Here is a 14,410-nt window from a genome sequence, read left to right on the forward strand (position 1 = left end):
AACTTATCAAGGAGAGAAGCAACCTAGAAATAAAGAGAAATTTCCTGACAGTGAGAACAATTAACCAGAGGAGCATCCAGACGTTGTGGGTGATCCATGACTGGTGGTTTTTAAGAAGAGACTGGACAGCCATTTGTCTGGAATGGTGTAGGGTCTTCTGCTTAAGCAAGGGGGTTGGACTAGATGACCTCCAAGGTCCCTTTCAACAAAGGAAGAATTTGAACCAGGTATCTGTGTCCCCTTCCCCATTCTAATTCAATGTATTCAGTGCTTTTCAACCAAACACCAAGTAGAATAAAACTGGAATAACGAAAAGTTATCCAGTCTTGGTGACATTGACCACCAGGAGGCATCAAGACTCAGTTCCGAGTGACCTTCTTTACATGTTCACTTGTATTTAGAAAGAGCTGAAAGATAGCAGAAATGAAGGAGAGAGGTGTAAACGGAAACAAGTCAAAGCTATGGCAAGACACAAGTGATGGTTTGATGCTCTCCAGAGATTAGGTGGACAGCTTCCCTAAATTCCTCCAAGAGGAAGAAAAATTCTCCCATTTTTCAAGGATGGGATTCTTCCCTTTTATTGTGCTTCCTCTGGATGTCTTCCTGTGAGATCAGATGGAAACTAACTGTCGTTCTGTCTGTCTGTCTGTCTATCTATCTATCTATCTATCTATCTATCTATCTATCTATCTATCTATCTATCTATCTATCTATCTATCTTGTCTGTCTGTCCGTCCGTCCGTCCATCCATCCATCCATCCATCCATCCATCCATCCATCCATCCTCCCATCCAATTTATTGGCCATGGAAAGTTAAAGAAATGTAGTGACTTGCAGAATGTTCAGTAAAAATAAGGATATTCACATCTACTCCTGAGTGGCCTTATTGTCAGATTAGTGCAAGAAAACCATATGCCATCCATGAGTATCTCTTTAAAATTCCCTTTGTCCCTCTGAAGCAAAATTTGGAATAGAGAGAATGCTAGGAGTTTTAAAACAAAACAAAACAAAAGAGAATGTCTGTTTTTGGGTCTAGCGAAACCTGACAGAGGGATGGATCAGAAAGTGGAAATGTTTTCACGAATTCATTATGGCAACTGCTAATGATTCCATGAGCTATTAAGTACGTATTATCCTGCAGTCTGAATGTCTGGTCCCCCACGGAGAAGGTCTCTCCTTGCCCGTAGTTGTTACAACGCTTCCTTTCCCGGAATCCAGTTGGCAGCGAGATCACACTGCTGGATCTGGAACCCCATCAACTTTCTTTCATCTGCTAGCTCATTCTCAACTTCGCTCCCCTGTCCCTTAATTTTAAAGCGATGCCTTAGACACCTTGCTGTTTCCTCCAAACATGATGCCTGCTAATGAGATTCCGGTTGTTGTTGTAGCATCCTCTGTTTTCCTTCCCCAAGGTGATGAAGCTGAGGAAGCTAGCCCAGCAGGTAGCCAACTGCCGGCAGTGCCTGGAACGGTCCACGGTCCTCATCAACCAAGCTGAACACATCTTGAAAGAGAGCGATCATGCACGGTTCCTGCAAACCGCAAAGAATGTGGCAGAAAGGTAGCACTCCAAAGATAATGTGTGTGTGTGTGTGTGTGTGTGTTTCCAGGTGTTGTTTTGCTAAGAGTTCTTTTAATATATATCTTATCATTTATCTTACTAATGCGTGTTAGATCCCTTTCTCCCTACCTCGTTTTTTCTAGCCATTGATAAAAGGTATCCCATATTCTAAAATATACTGAAACTTCTTTCTCTTTCATTTTCAACGTCAATCTGTCCATTTCTGCACAATCTAAAATATTTTTTAATTAACTCTTACCTCCGTTGGTAAAGCTACACTTTTCCAATGTTGAGCGAATATGATTCTTGCTGCAACTGATACCTGTAACATTAGATACAGACACTCTTTTCTCATAGTTTCCCACAATTAGGCCTAACAAAAATAATTCTGGCTTAAAATCTATTGTGTTTTTTTAGTCGTTTTCTCTAAGCGTTTTCTCTGGCTAAGAGTTCTGAGGGCCCCCTCCCCAGCTGCTGTCTTCCCAAGGAACCCCTATCCCAGGTTTTGTAAGTTCCGGAATATTCCCTGAGTAGCATCACAACAAAAGTCATACAAGGACACTGACTGTCCTTGTGTTTGACAAGGTTCAGAGATGGTCTGCCACAAGACAGAAGCTCTTAATCCCATGGAACTCCTTGCCTCCAAGTACAGCTCAAAAGCTTTAAAGAGGTTTTCCCAACTACAACTGAAATCAGCAGGCTGTTCAGAAATCCGTGCAATGCTTCGGATTCCACTTCAAACAATGCAGGGATTTTTTTGGTTTTCTTTCTGGCTGTCCCCAAAAGTTTCAATGCATCCTGCAGATGCTAGAGAAAGGACAGATCCTATACATTAAACACCGTACGATGGGAAGCGTCAATAGTAGGAATCCCACTACTCATTCATCCTCCTCGTGAAGGGTCTTCTCTGAGCAGACATCCGGTTCTTCATTTGTGTGTAGTGAAAAGCTGGAGAGAGAGAGAGAAGTTAAGTTTGCAAAGCAGTTGTCAGTTCCTGGTGAGGAAGGGAGAAGACAAGGGAAGCACAGACCCAGAGGGGGAAGAACTTACCCAAAGTCCACAAATGGGAAAGAGACACCCAGTGCTTTTTTTCTAAAAGAAAAAGGTGCCGGAACTCACACACGTCATACAACCCGCCTTGCCTACCCTACAAGGTTCTATCCAAAAAAGGTGCCGGAACTCCGTTCTGAGCGTTCTATGAGGAAAAAAGCCCTGGAGACACCTAACTGGCAGCCAAACTGGGCCGCTGAAACCCATATGCTACATACCTCCCACGTGTTGCATAATCTGAAATCAATCAATCAATCAATCAATCAGAATAGAGCTGGAAGGGACCTTGGAGGTCTTCTAGTCCAACCCCCTGCTCAAGTAGGAGACCCTATCCCATTTCAGGTAAGTGACTGTCCAGTCTCTTCTTAAAAACCTCCAGGGATGAAGCACCCACAACATCTGGCGGCAAGCTGTGCCCCTGGTTAATTGTCCTCACTGTTAGGAAGTTTCTCCTTAATTCCAGGTTGCTTCTCTCCTTGATTAGTTTCCATCCGTTGTTTCTTGTCTTGCTTTCTGGTGCTTTGGAAAATAAGTTGACCCCCCCCCCTCTTCTTCGTGGCAGCCCCTCAAATACTGGAACACTGCTATCATGTTGCCACTAGTCTTTTCTTTTCTCTAGACTATCCATCTAGTCTAGAGAAATCTTCCCGGGGAAAAAAAAAGTTTCCCCCTTTGGACTTGCTTTGAATGGATCTCGCTCCATCTTCGCAAGCGGGTTCCTTCTCAGAACAGCCCAGCATCAAGCAACATGTACTCATTATGCAAGGGTATTACATAAAGATCAGCATCAGAGGCCAGTGATGCTATCCTGGCCTTTATAGACTGATACATAACTTAATAATTAATTCAGTTATACGTGGTTAATGTATTCCAGCCCTCCTTTTAGACAAGCAGCCCTTGCTGAGATCAATGACCTGTCTTTGCCGATTAGTAATATTGTCACTGTTTTGATGTTTCTAACTTCTACTTCTGCTGTATATTTCTTGGAGCCATTTTGCAGCCGTAGCGGCATAGAAATACCAGTAGTAAGTAAATAATAAATGAAGAAATGGAATAATGAACTGGGTTAGGTAGATCAGAATGCCTTTCCAGTCTTTTGTCTTGCCTTCAAAATTCAGGAATGTCTCCACCATCTTTGTCCTACTGGTCTCTCTCTCTCTCTCTCTCTCTCTCTCTCTCTCTCTCTCTCTCTCTCTCTCTCTCTCTCTCTCTCTCTCTCTCTCTCTCTCTCTCTCTCTCTCCCTCCCCCCCTCCTGCCCATCCCCTTTGCTACAAGAGTTTACAACATGGCAAGGCTGTTTCCAGCTCTTTCATCAAAAATCAAAGTGCCGCCTGGGAACGACAAGCCGCACCTAATGGTTAGCGATGCTCTTTTTCTGTCTTTCAGGGTTGCCATGGCAACTGCATCCTCTCAAGTTTTGATCCCCGATATCAATTTTAACGATGCCTTTGAAAACTTTGCTTTAGATTTTTCCAGAGAGAAGAAATTGCTGGAGGGGCTGGATTATCTAACAGGTTTGTGCCGATTCGGCAGTCTTAAGTCTTCTGCGGTTCCTTTCCCTGCCTTGCTCTTCTTCCCTCCCCCCCTCGTTTTTATTTTCCAGTGCTGTGGACTTTTGTAGGATAAACAGAGGGGATGCAATTTGCTTCCTTCCTTTTGTGCCTTGTATAACCTCAAGAGTAAAACCTACCTGGTATTTGAAAGGGAATGTATTTCTGTCAGCCCGGCGCAAAAGAGAACAAGAATTGCGACCTAGAACCCCAGACAGGGATGCTCTGCTGCAAAGTTCACATCAGTATGGTGTAAATCAGGGCTCTTCAAAGTGGGCTGCTTTAAGACTTGTGGACTTTAATTGCCAGAATTCCTCAGCCGGCCATGCTGGCTGAAGAATTCTGGGAGTTGCAGTCCACAAGTCTTACAGCCACCAAGTTTGGAGACCCCTGGTGTAAATGGACAGCTAGTCCTCCCTTAGCAATGGAAATTGGGACTGGAATTTCCATCACTACGTCATGCACTTGTAAATGGGAAGGTCATATCATCTCTCCATTGAGCAATGGAAATTCCAGCATTTCTGGCTGCTATTATTAAGCGAATGGCTGTGGTTCATTAAACAAGGGTGTCACAGGATGCTCATCGGCCCGCTTCCCAGTCGGCTTCCGACAAGCAAATCAATGGGAAAAGCCAGGTTGGCTTAACGTCTGCCTGAATCAGATAACAACTGCAGTGACTGGCTTAACAACTGTGGCAAAAAGGTCATGCAATTGGGTGCAATTCACTCAACAGCCACCTTGCCTGAGCAGTGGAAATTCTGTTCCCAGTTGTGGTTTTGTGTCGAGGAAGGGAGGGGAAAAAAATAATACTTTGAAAGAATGTTGGCATTTGGAGGTGAAGGCTGAGTTTTCAATGGGAAAAAGCATCCCGTGCACCTCGGCATATAGTCGTGCTGGCCACATGACCACAGAAGTCTCTTTGGACAATGCTGGTTCTCTTGACTAAGAAACAGAGGTGTAGACAGTCCCCTAGAGCTGAACAGGAGAAACCTTTACCTTTATAAAACAAAGACACCTTCCCTGAATGCTTTCTCCCGAGGAGGACAGGAACCTGCTCACCTCTTGTCTGCTATTGCTTCTACAGCACCCAACCCACCCTCTGTCCGTGAAGAACTTTGCACCGCCTCCCATGACACCATCACTGTCCACTGGATCTCAGATGATGAGTTCAGCGTCAGCTCATATGAGCTCCAGTATACCATCTTCACCGGCCAGGCCAACTTTATCAGTAAGTCACCGTGGACTAGCCTGTTCCTTCAGTTTCTACTGGCACCATGATTGAGGCAGGCTGCTACTCAACCATGACCATTGCAGTGTAGTTTGCTGGAGCTGCAGGTAACTTGAATGAATAGGTGGCTGTGCTAGACAATCTCATAAAAAGTTAATTAGTGGTTGGGTGAATGGTGGGATGTAGAGCATGAATCTATCAAGGATCTTGGCCTTCACAGTTGTCCAAGCAAGAATTATCCCTGTCTCTCCAGTGCACAATAGAGAAGCTTGATCCTCTCTTGCTCTCCCAGGCAGCCGGTGTGACTAATCTCTTCATTGAGCTTTCCCTGATAAGCTGCTGAATTCTTTCAAGGCTCTTTGAAGGAAATTTATGGATGCTTTTCCAGGAGATTTATTGGATTGTCTTACTTAACTACTTCGCTTTTAAAAAAAATCTCATGACTTACTACAAGTTGTATGAGGTGTAGGAGCAAACCTGGCTTGCTGGACCATAGATGCAGAGTTGAACCCATGGTGGGGCAGGTGTCAGAAGTAGCCACTTGCTCTGTGGCTACTGGATACGCTTCAGGTAGATTGCTAGCTGAAACCTATAGCTCAATCTATAGCTAGAGACTCTGTCCATCCTATTCCACCCGGTTGACTTCTCAACTCAGCCTGAACTTTCAGGGTGACCTTTAGCAACGTCAGAAATAGCGTGATACAATCACAGTCCAGGGAAGAAGAGGGAATCGACTGCAAGCGTTTTTACTCAGTACTCTAGGACCAACTGCTCTGGCTAGCTTGCTGGTTTCTGGTTGCTCTAATAGCTCACCTGGAAGAAAACTCATCAGAAAAGCAATAGAAATAAGCTGCAGGTTGCACAGGTATTGCTTAACTTGGTGTGATAGTGAGAGGGGAGGGAAGCTGGCTTCCCGCAACAGTTGTTGTTTGCAAGTAATGAGACACGGCTGCGAGACCCCCAACTTCCAACTCTTATCGTTCTGCATCTCTTATCCCCCGCTAGTATTGACTTTAAATCCTTAGTCAAGCCACAAAGGCCTCCGTGATTTTCATTTGCTGGCTAAAAGCCGACTCGGATAATCGCAGTGTAATTTATTTGTCTTACCTTGGAATGCATTGTAGAGTCCTGTTAGAAAGCAAAGGCACTCTTAAGATGGCTTGAATGAATGAATGAATGAGCTTTTATTGTCAAAGTACCACCATGCATACATTGAGATTGGCTTGAGCCTCCCTTCGTGCCCCCACCCCCAACTCACAGTGACAACAAACCCTACATCTTATTACACCATGTGAGCTAATTGCACAACACACCAGCCTCGCAAGTCAATCATACATAAAGTTCATAAAATTATTTCCCGTAGAAGTAGAAGAAGGAGTGGCAGAACCTGGAGGTGGAGTTAAAAGAGGGATTAACCTAGAATCCCTACATAGCCACAAGTGGACTAAGTCCCCCCACACCCAAATTCAGTCGACCCGTATTTAGCTGTTATTGTTTTTATTCTTTTTAGGTTGTTTTTTTTAAAATTGTTTGTAAGTTGCCTGGAGTCACTGAGGGTGAGCAGGTGGCCTTATAAATCCTACAAATAAATAAATAAAATTCCAAGCAGGTGCTGACCTTTGGTTGAGAAGATTCCTGAGTATAAGCATTTTAGCAACAATCCTATTTAATTGGACCTTCCCATGTATGCTGTACCTGGTCCTTGGCGCCTGTCACTTCCCACCCCCCACCACCCTATTTGTGGCAAGCAAGATTGAGAAAGCACCCTAGCTTTGCCCTGGTCTGCTAGCTTTCCTTCGTGATTTAGCGCAAAGAATTCAGATGACCTCCCTTTCCTGAATTCTGAAATGGCGCTTGGTTGAGCAATCCCACCGTTACAATGGGCGCTGCGTTTAATCTGTTTTTTGGTAGGTAGAAGTGTTCTAGCAAAGCATAGCCCACTGAACCTGAGGAAAAAGGGGAGGATAGATCCTACCCGAGTTCAGGGCAAAGACGGAAAGGACTACAGCTTCTCACTTGATGGTCTTGGTCAGGGGTCTTCAAACTTGGCCCTTTTATGACTTGTGGACTTCAACTCCCAGAGTTCCTCAGCCAGCCTCCATTTTGTTTGTTAGATTTAAGACAGGGGTCTTCAAACTTGGCTCTTTTATGACTTGTGGACTTCAACTCCCAGAATTCCTCAGCCAGCCTCCATTTTGTTTGTTAGATTTAAGACAGGGGTCTTCAAACTTGGCCTTTTATGACTTGTGGACTTCAACTCCCAGAGTTCATCAGCCAGCCTCCATTTTGTTTGTTAGATTTAAGACAGGGGTCTTCAAACTTGGCCCTTTTATGACTTGTGGACTTCAACTCCCAGAATTCTGGCTGGCTGAGGAATTCTGGGAGTTGAAGTCCACAAGTCATAAAAGGGCCAAGTTTGGAGACCTCTGGTCTTGGTGCATAACTTTAGATGTTACACTGAGGCAGGCCTTCTCCACCTAAGCTGGTGTTCCCGGAGATGGCAATAGTTAAAGCAATAGGAGTGAAAGATTATTGCATTCATGGGGAATCATCAGGTTCACTAAGTGGATTTCAATCGAGATAGGAATTAAAGTTAGCCTTTGGCAGGCCAGCATGTCAGTCAAAAGCTTAAATGGCCCTCCCCTCCACCCCTGAATCTATGAGCATGGATCAGTGTTCCCCAATTGTTGGCCTGGCAGAAAAGGAAATATAAAGGTTGTCGTTCCAGCCATTGTGGAAAAAGCAGAGTCAAGCTGAGAGGCTCCCGGGCAAAGATGATGGTGACATGAATGATCAACGGCCATTCATTCATTCAAGGTCGTGAAGCTTAAAGTCTGTTGACATATAACAGGAGGAAGAAGCAATAGGTTTGAACTGCCTTGGGGTGTAAGGAGGATTTTGTGTCTTTGCTTTGACAGAGGATACCTCTTACGTAAGCTTCATCCTAGCCAGCAGTCAAGCTTCTTACAGAGGAATGCCAGGCTGTGTCTCTGAGACCCCCAAGCCAAGTTCAAGGCTACCAGCTGTGTCGTTCCACACTGGGAATTTCTGCCACTATTTTGCCTGGAAACCTGATATAACACTGCTCCACCTGGAGCCTGTGGATATCTTCTCTATTTTATGCCCCTCCTTGGTCTTCTATTCTTTCCACTCAGGCGCAGAGCAATCCAATTCCTTCTACTCTGCCAGCCTCAGCAGAACCTGAGCTTTGCGAGTGGAAAGCTTGGAAGAAACAGCCAGCAAGTTACCGAGGCTGGGCCTCCAGACAGACAGCAGGAAGATCCAAGAGAAGGGAGGGTTAGGAAGAGAAAAGAAGCATTGGAGGCTTCTTGCAGAACTCCTTTCCTTTTTGAAGGAGGCCTGGCCCAACTGAATCACAGAGTTTACTCCAGCAGATCATCCCGTGCAACAAAGCCAAGTCTCTCGTGGCACTAGCTCAGGGGCCTTCAAACTTGGCCCTTTTATGACTTGTGGACTTCAACTCCCAGAATTCCTCAGCCAGGCATGCTGGCTGATGAATTCTGGGAGTTGAAGTCCACAAGTCATAAAAGGGCCAAGTTTGAAGGCCCCTGCCAAAGGTGCTGCAGCAGAGAGCCATTGTATCCTCATTTTTATACATTTTTGTATCCTTTAATTTTAATTTTTATTTTAACTTCTGTATTTATTGTATGTTATTGTTGTTAGCCGCCCTGAGTCCTTCGGGAGATAGGGCGGCATATAAGTCCCAATAATAAATAAATAAATAAATAAATAAATTTTGCCATTCCCTGCCTTGTACACCTAGGTGTCAGTAGGAGAGGAGCAGATGCTACCTGTGAATTATTCCCTGAAGAAGGATTGATTGATCTCTTATCTCCCTCTCTTCCAGGCACATTATAAAAAGGCTTCCAGGCTTCCAAATTCTCCTGAAGCTTGCCCAAATTCTCGTTCGTTGTATCTATTTATTTATTTATTTATTTAGTTATATTTATATACCGCCCTATTCCCTGAGGACTCAGGGCGGTTTACAGGGAATTAAAAATCCAAAATACAAAAATTAAGAACAAATTAAAAAGTATTAAATTAACCCTGTAGTCAGTTAAAAAAGAACCCCAAATTAAAAATTCCTCCTCAGTCTGGGCCCGAGAGCTCGAAGAGCCAGGTCTTCAGGCCCCGGCGGAATGATCGGAGGTCGGGGGCAGTCCTCAGCTCCACCGGCAGCTGGTTCCAGAGGGCAGGCGCTCCCACTGAGAAGGCCCTATCCCTGGGTGTCACCCGCCGGCAATCTCTCACCGGCGGAACCCTATGTATCTATGACAGCATCTAACCATCTCATCCAGGTGTTGCCTGGGTTGGGTAATCACGACACTCCTTTCAAACCTTCATTTGGCCAGGGGAAGTGGAGAGGGTGGGGAGAAACCAAAGAAAGCCAGAGGTTACAGGTGAATATAGATACCTTTAATATGCTTTCTGTGAGCAAAAAATTAGCAGCTCATCTCTGTCCATCCAGAGATCTTTGTGGAGGCCAGAACTACACTCTTGGAGGAAACATTTGAAAGTCTCTCGGACTGCAAGGAGATCAAGTCAGTCCTAAAGAACATCAACGGTGACTGTTCTTTGAAAGGAGAGAGGCTGAACCCCAAATACTTTGGCCCCCAAATGAGAAGAGAGGACTCATTGGGAAACACCCTGATGAAGATGGAAGGCAAAAAGAGAAGGGGATGGCAGAGGATGAGATGGTTAAATAGTCTCCTCAATGCAATGAACATGAGTTTGGGCAAACTCTGGGAGATGGGGGGCAGGAACTAGGAGGCCTGGGATGCTGTGGTCCATGGGGTTGCGAAGGGTCTGATATGACTTAGCGACTGAATAACAATAAGAGGAGGACAATAGGGAATATACCAAGTATTGCCATTTTCAGAGCTGCTTTGTCTGTTGAACTAGCTTTATTGGAGTTTTTGTTCCACCTTTGGGGACCAGGGACTGAACTTCTAGCTTAACCTTCAATGAAGGATGGAACAATTAACTTGGGAGTTAGTCCAGTTATGCTTCTTGGGATTTATTTCCCAATGAACTTGAATGGACCATGGAATGTTTTAAACACCAAAAAAGGCTCTCTGTATAAAAAGCATGCTGGATAAAATTAAACTATCCATCCAGTCCAAATTCATGTTTTAATCCAAAGTCTGGACAAAGTGTTGTGGATTGGACAGAAGGCCAGCAGTGCAGATAGTGTTGTATAGAGAGGACTCTCAAGATCAGATTGGTATAAAGTTGCACATTATCCCCATGAGGGTAAAGCTGTATATTGTGAAGAAACAAGAAAAAGGAGATGCTTTAGAATTATAGATTTGGGGAAGGGTGCTAAGAGTACCATGCACTGCAAGAAGAATCAGTTCCTCAGTCCTGGGACAACAAAAGACTAGCTGCTCCCTTAATCCAATGATCAACAAGTAGAAACTTACTCCGGATTTGATATGCAGGCGAATGTTAATCTAGGAAAAAATGCTTGCCAAGGTTGATGGAAGGACAAGAAAAGATTCATAGAGAAGATCAAGAAGATTGCTGAGGTGGCAATGGAAGAGCTATCGAGATAGTCCAGGGTGGCAAATATTTGTTCCTGTATTTAGAGGCACCTGTACACACCACACACGCATACCGGCTATAATTTGTAAATTGGAAATTAGCAGCTCAAACATCTCCTGTTCTTGTATACCAATGTTTATTTTCCTTTAGACACTCCAGAAGATCACATTCTCTAAACTGTTTACTGTTTGGGATTAGAAGGTGCAGAAAGAAGGTGTAAAATTAGACTTTGGTGATTTGTAAGAGATGTTATCTCCTATTAAAGGTATCCAGTGAACAGGGCTTGTAACGTAAGCCTGATAATCCACTTCCTGCACTTAGTTTGCCCATCTTATCTCTTACCGGCTTTGTTATCTCTCAGCTGGTTTCCGGCCATAGATCAGAGAGGGGAAGTGTGACATTTTTTACTCAAGCTGGTGGCCAGCTCGTGGCCTCTGTGTGTCTTGCGCTAAAATTGCTATAGGGAAAATCAGAGCAGATTTTTTTTAAAAAAAATATCCTGCTGTATTCTGTCCTATTCCCTTTGGTTTAATTTGCACCACTGTATATCTATCTATATAAGTGATGCGGTGGCTCAGTGGGTTAGGACGCTGAGCTTGTCAATCAGAAGATCGGCAGTTTGGCGGGTCGAATCCCGAGTGCCGCGTAGCAGAGTGAGCGCCTGTTACTCGTCCCAGCTTCTGCCAACCTAGCAGTTCGAAAGCACATAAAAATGCAAGTAGAAAAATAGGGACCACCACGGTGGGAAGGTAACAGTGTTCTGTGCGCCTTTGGCGTCTAGTCATGCCGGCCACATGACCACGGAGACGTCCTCGGACAAGCGCTGGCTCTTCGGCTTTGAAACAGAGATGACCACTGGCCCCTAGAGTTGGAAACGACTAGCACGCATGTGCGGGGGAACCTTTACCTTTCTATCTATCTATCTATCTATCTATCTATCTATCTATCTATCTATCTATCTACCTACCTACCTACCTACCTTCTACCTATCTGCCTATCTACCTCCTGGTGCTCTCTCAGCCTGGTTGTTTTCGTGCAGACATTTCGTTACCTAGGTTGGAGTGAGGACATACATACTGTATGGCTTTGGGGTCTTGGGCAGCTGTAGATTTTTCCTATGCAAAGACTCTCCATTAGGAGACAGACTATAGGTACATAACCAGCAGTTGCTTCTGGGATAGGCTTAAGCAACCCTAACCCTTCTCAATTTTCCTCAAAGAGTTTATTTCTTGCACATGTTCCCTTTGGGTAAAATTTATGACAGCACAGTTGGGTCTTCCAACTAAAATGTTGATAGGTTGGTTCTCTTGGCAGGCTAAATTTGCTTTCCTGATCTTAGACTTCTATGCAAAATCTGTTCAATCAGTTTCAATAATCCCTTTTCAGTCCTACTTCTACATATACTTTCTACATATAGTTTCTCCAAATTGCCTGGTGAGAGATTAAGGGATCTGAAAGGATATGTGTGCCTCCTCCTGCTTCCTTGGTTGTTCCTGCTCCTTCTAGTGCAGGGGTCTTCAGACTTGGCCCTTTTATGCCTGCCTGAGGAATTCTGGGAGTTGAAGTCCACAAGTCACAAAGGGGCCGAGTTTGAAGACCCCTGCTCTCGTGATCCGTGTACCGTATCTCTGCATTCCAAAAAGCTGTAGAAGTGGTACGGTATGCCAGTGGTTCCAGGTAAGCCCAAGGAAGGCTAAATACTTCAAAGGAGTAAGTGCTGAGATGAAAAGGCAGAAGGGCTATTATCTTTGGTACCTGTTCCTTGGACTATGAAAAGCTTTCTAATTTGGCCCCAACTGCTCTAGCAACTATATATATATATATATATTTCGCGGGTGCCTGTATGTGGTTCCTTGGTTTTTCGGGTTTTTCCCCGCGTAGAACTAAAGGTGTAGGCGCAACGTTTCGACGGAATCCCATCCGTCATCATCAGGCTGGTGGCTTTAGCTTCCTTCTTCTGGGAGAAGCATGTGGCTTCACATACACATACACATACACATATACATACACATATACATACACATATACACACACACACACACACACACACACACACACACACACACACACATATATATATATATATATATATATATATATATATATATGTTTCAAATGTTAACTCTTTAGATTACCTTGCTAGGCCCCAAACATGGGGCAAATCTTTATTTCCTGTTTTCAGCCTATCTTGAAGGCTATCGAACAGGCAGTAGTCACACCGGACAATTCCTATATTTGTGTAAATTACTAACAAAGAATTAAAGGGAAACTGAAATGCATTTCTGACTCATTAGTCGTCATCAGCCAGCCATACCCTTCTGAGATTCGAACCATGGGCTGATTGCATATGAGGCAGTGTTATTTGCCTCTAAGCCACAAGGTCTCTCTCGCTCTGTTAGCTTTTTTTCTGCAAGGGAAGATATGTTTCAAATGTTAACTCTTTAGATTACCTTGCTAGGCCCCAAACATGGGGCAAATCTTTATTTCCTGTTTTCAGCCTATCTTGAAGGCTATCGAACAGGCAGTAGTCACACCGGACAATTCCTATATTTGTGTAAATTACTAACAAAGAATTAAAGGGAAACTGAAATGCATTTCTGACTCATTAGTCGTCATCAGCCAGCCATACCCTTCTGAGATTCGAACCATGGGCTGATTGCATATGAGGCAGTGTTATTTGCCTCTAAGCCACAAGGTCTCTCTCGCTCTGTTAGCTTTTTTTCTGCAAGGGAAGATATGTTTCAAATGTTAACTCTTTAGATTACCTTGCTAGGCCCCAAACATGGGGCAAATCTTTATTTCCTGTTTTCAGCCTATCTTGAAGGCTATCGAACAGGCAGTAGTCACACCGGACAATTCCTATTTTTGTGTAAATTACTAACAAAGAATTAAAGGGAAACTGAAATGCATTTCTGACTCATTAGTCGTCATCAGCCAGCCATACCCTTCTGAGATTCGAACCATGGGCTGATTGCATATGAGGCAGTGTTATTTGCCTCTAAGCCACAAGGTCTCTCTCGCTCTGTTAGCTTTTTTTCTGCAAGGGAAGATATGTTTCAAATGTTAACTCTTTAGATTACCTTGCTAGGCCCCAAACATGGGGCAAATCTTTATTTCCTGTTTTCAGCCTATCTTGAAGGCTATCGAACAGGCAGTAGTCACACCGGACAATTCCTATATTTGTGTAAATTACTAACAAAGAATTAAAGGGAAACTGAAATGCATTTCTGACTCATTAGTCGTCATCAGCCAGCCATACCCTTCTGAGATTCGAACCATGGGCTGATTGCATATGAGGCAGTGTTATTTGCCTCTAAGCCACAAGGTCTCTCTCGCTCTGTTAGCTTTTTTTCTGCAAGGGAAGATATGTTTCAAATGTTAACTCTTTAGATTACCTTGCTAGGCCCCAAACATGGGGCAAATCTTTATTTCCTGTTTTCAGCCTATCTTGAAGG

General features: G+C 44.0%; 1 protein-coding gene across 4 annotated transcripts in view; it reads left to right on the top strand.

Moving 5' to 3' along the window:
* Positions 1-14,410, top strand: part of MID2 (midline 2) — a 143,133-nt gene that overhangs the window by 105,412 nt on the left and 23,311 nt on the right. For all 4 annotated transcript variants that reach the window (XM_083371984.1, XM_083371987.1, XM_083371985.1 and 1 more), the window contains 3 exons: positions 1,413-1,561; positions 3,999-4,126; positions 5,247-5,390. In XM_083371984.1, the coding sequence (XP_083228110.1) occupies positions 1,413-1,561; positions 3,999-4,126; positions 5,247-5,390 (421 nt within the window). The remainder of the gene's footprint in view (positions 1-1,412; positions 1,562-3,998; positions 4,127-5,246; positions 5,391-14,410) is intronic.

This window comes from Vipera ursinii (genome assembly GCF_947247035.1).
Source record: "Vipera ursinii genome assembly, chromosome: 12".
Classification (NCBI taxonomy): Eukaryota; Metazoa; Chordata; class Lepidosauria; order Squamata; family Viperidae; genus Vipera; species Vipera ursinii.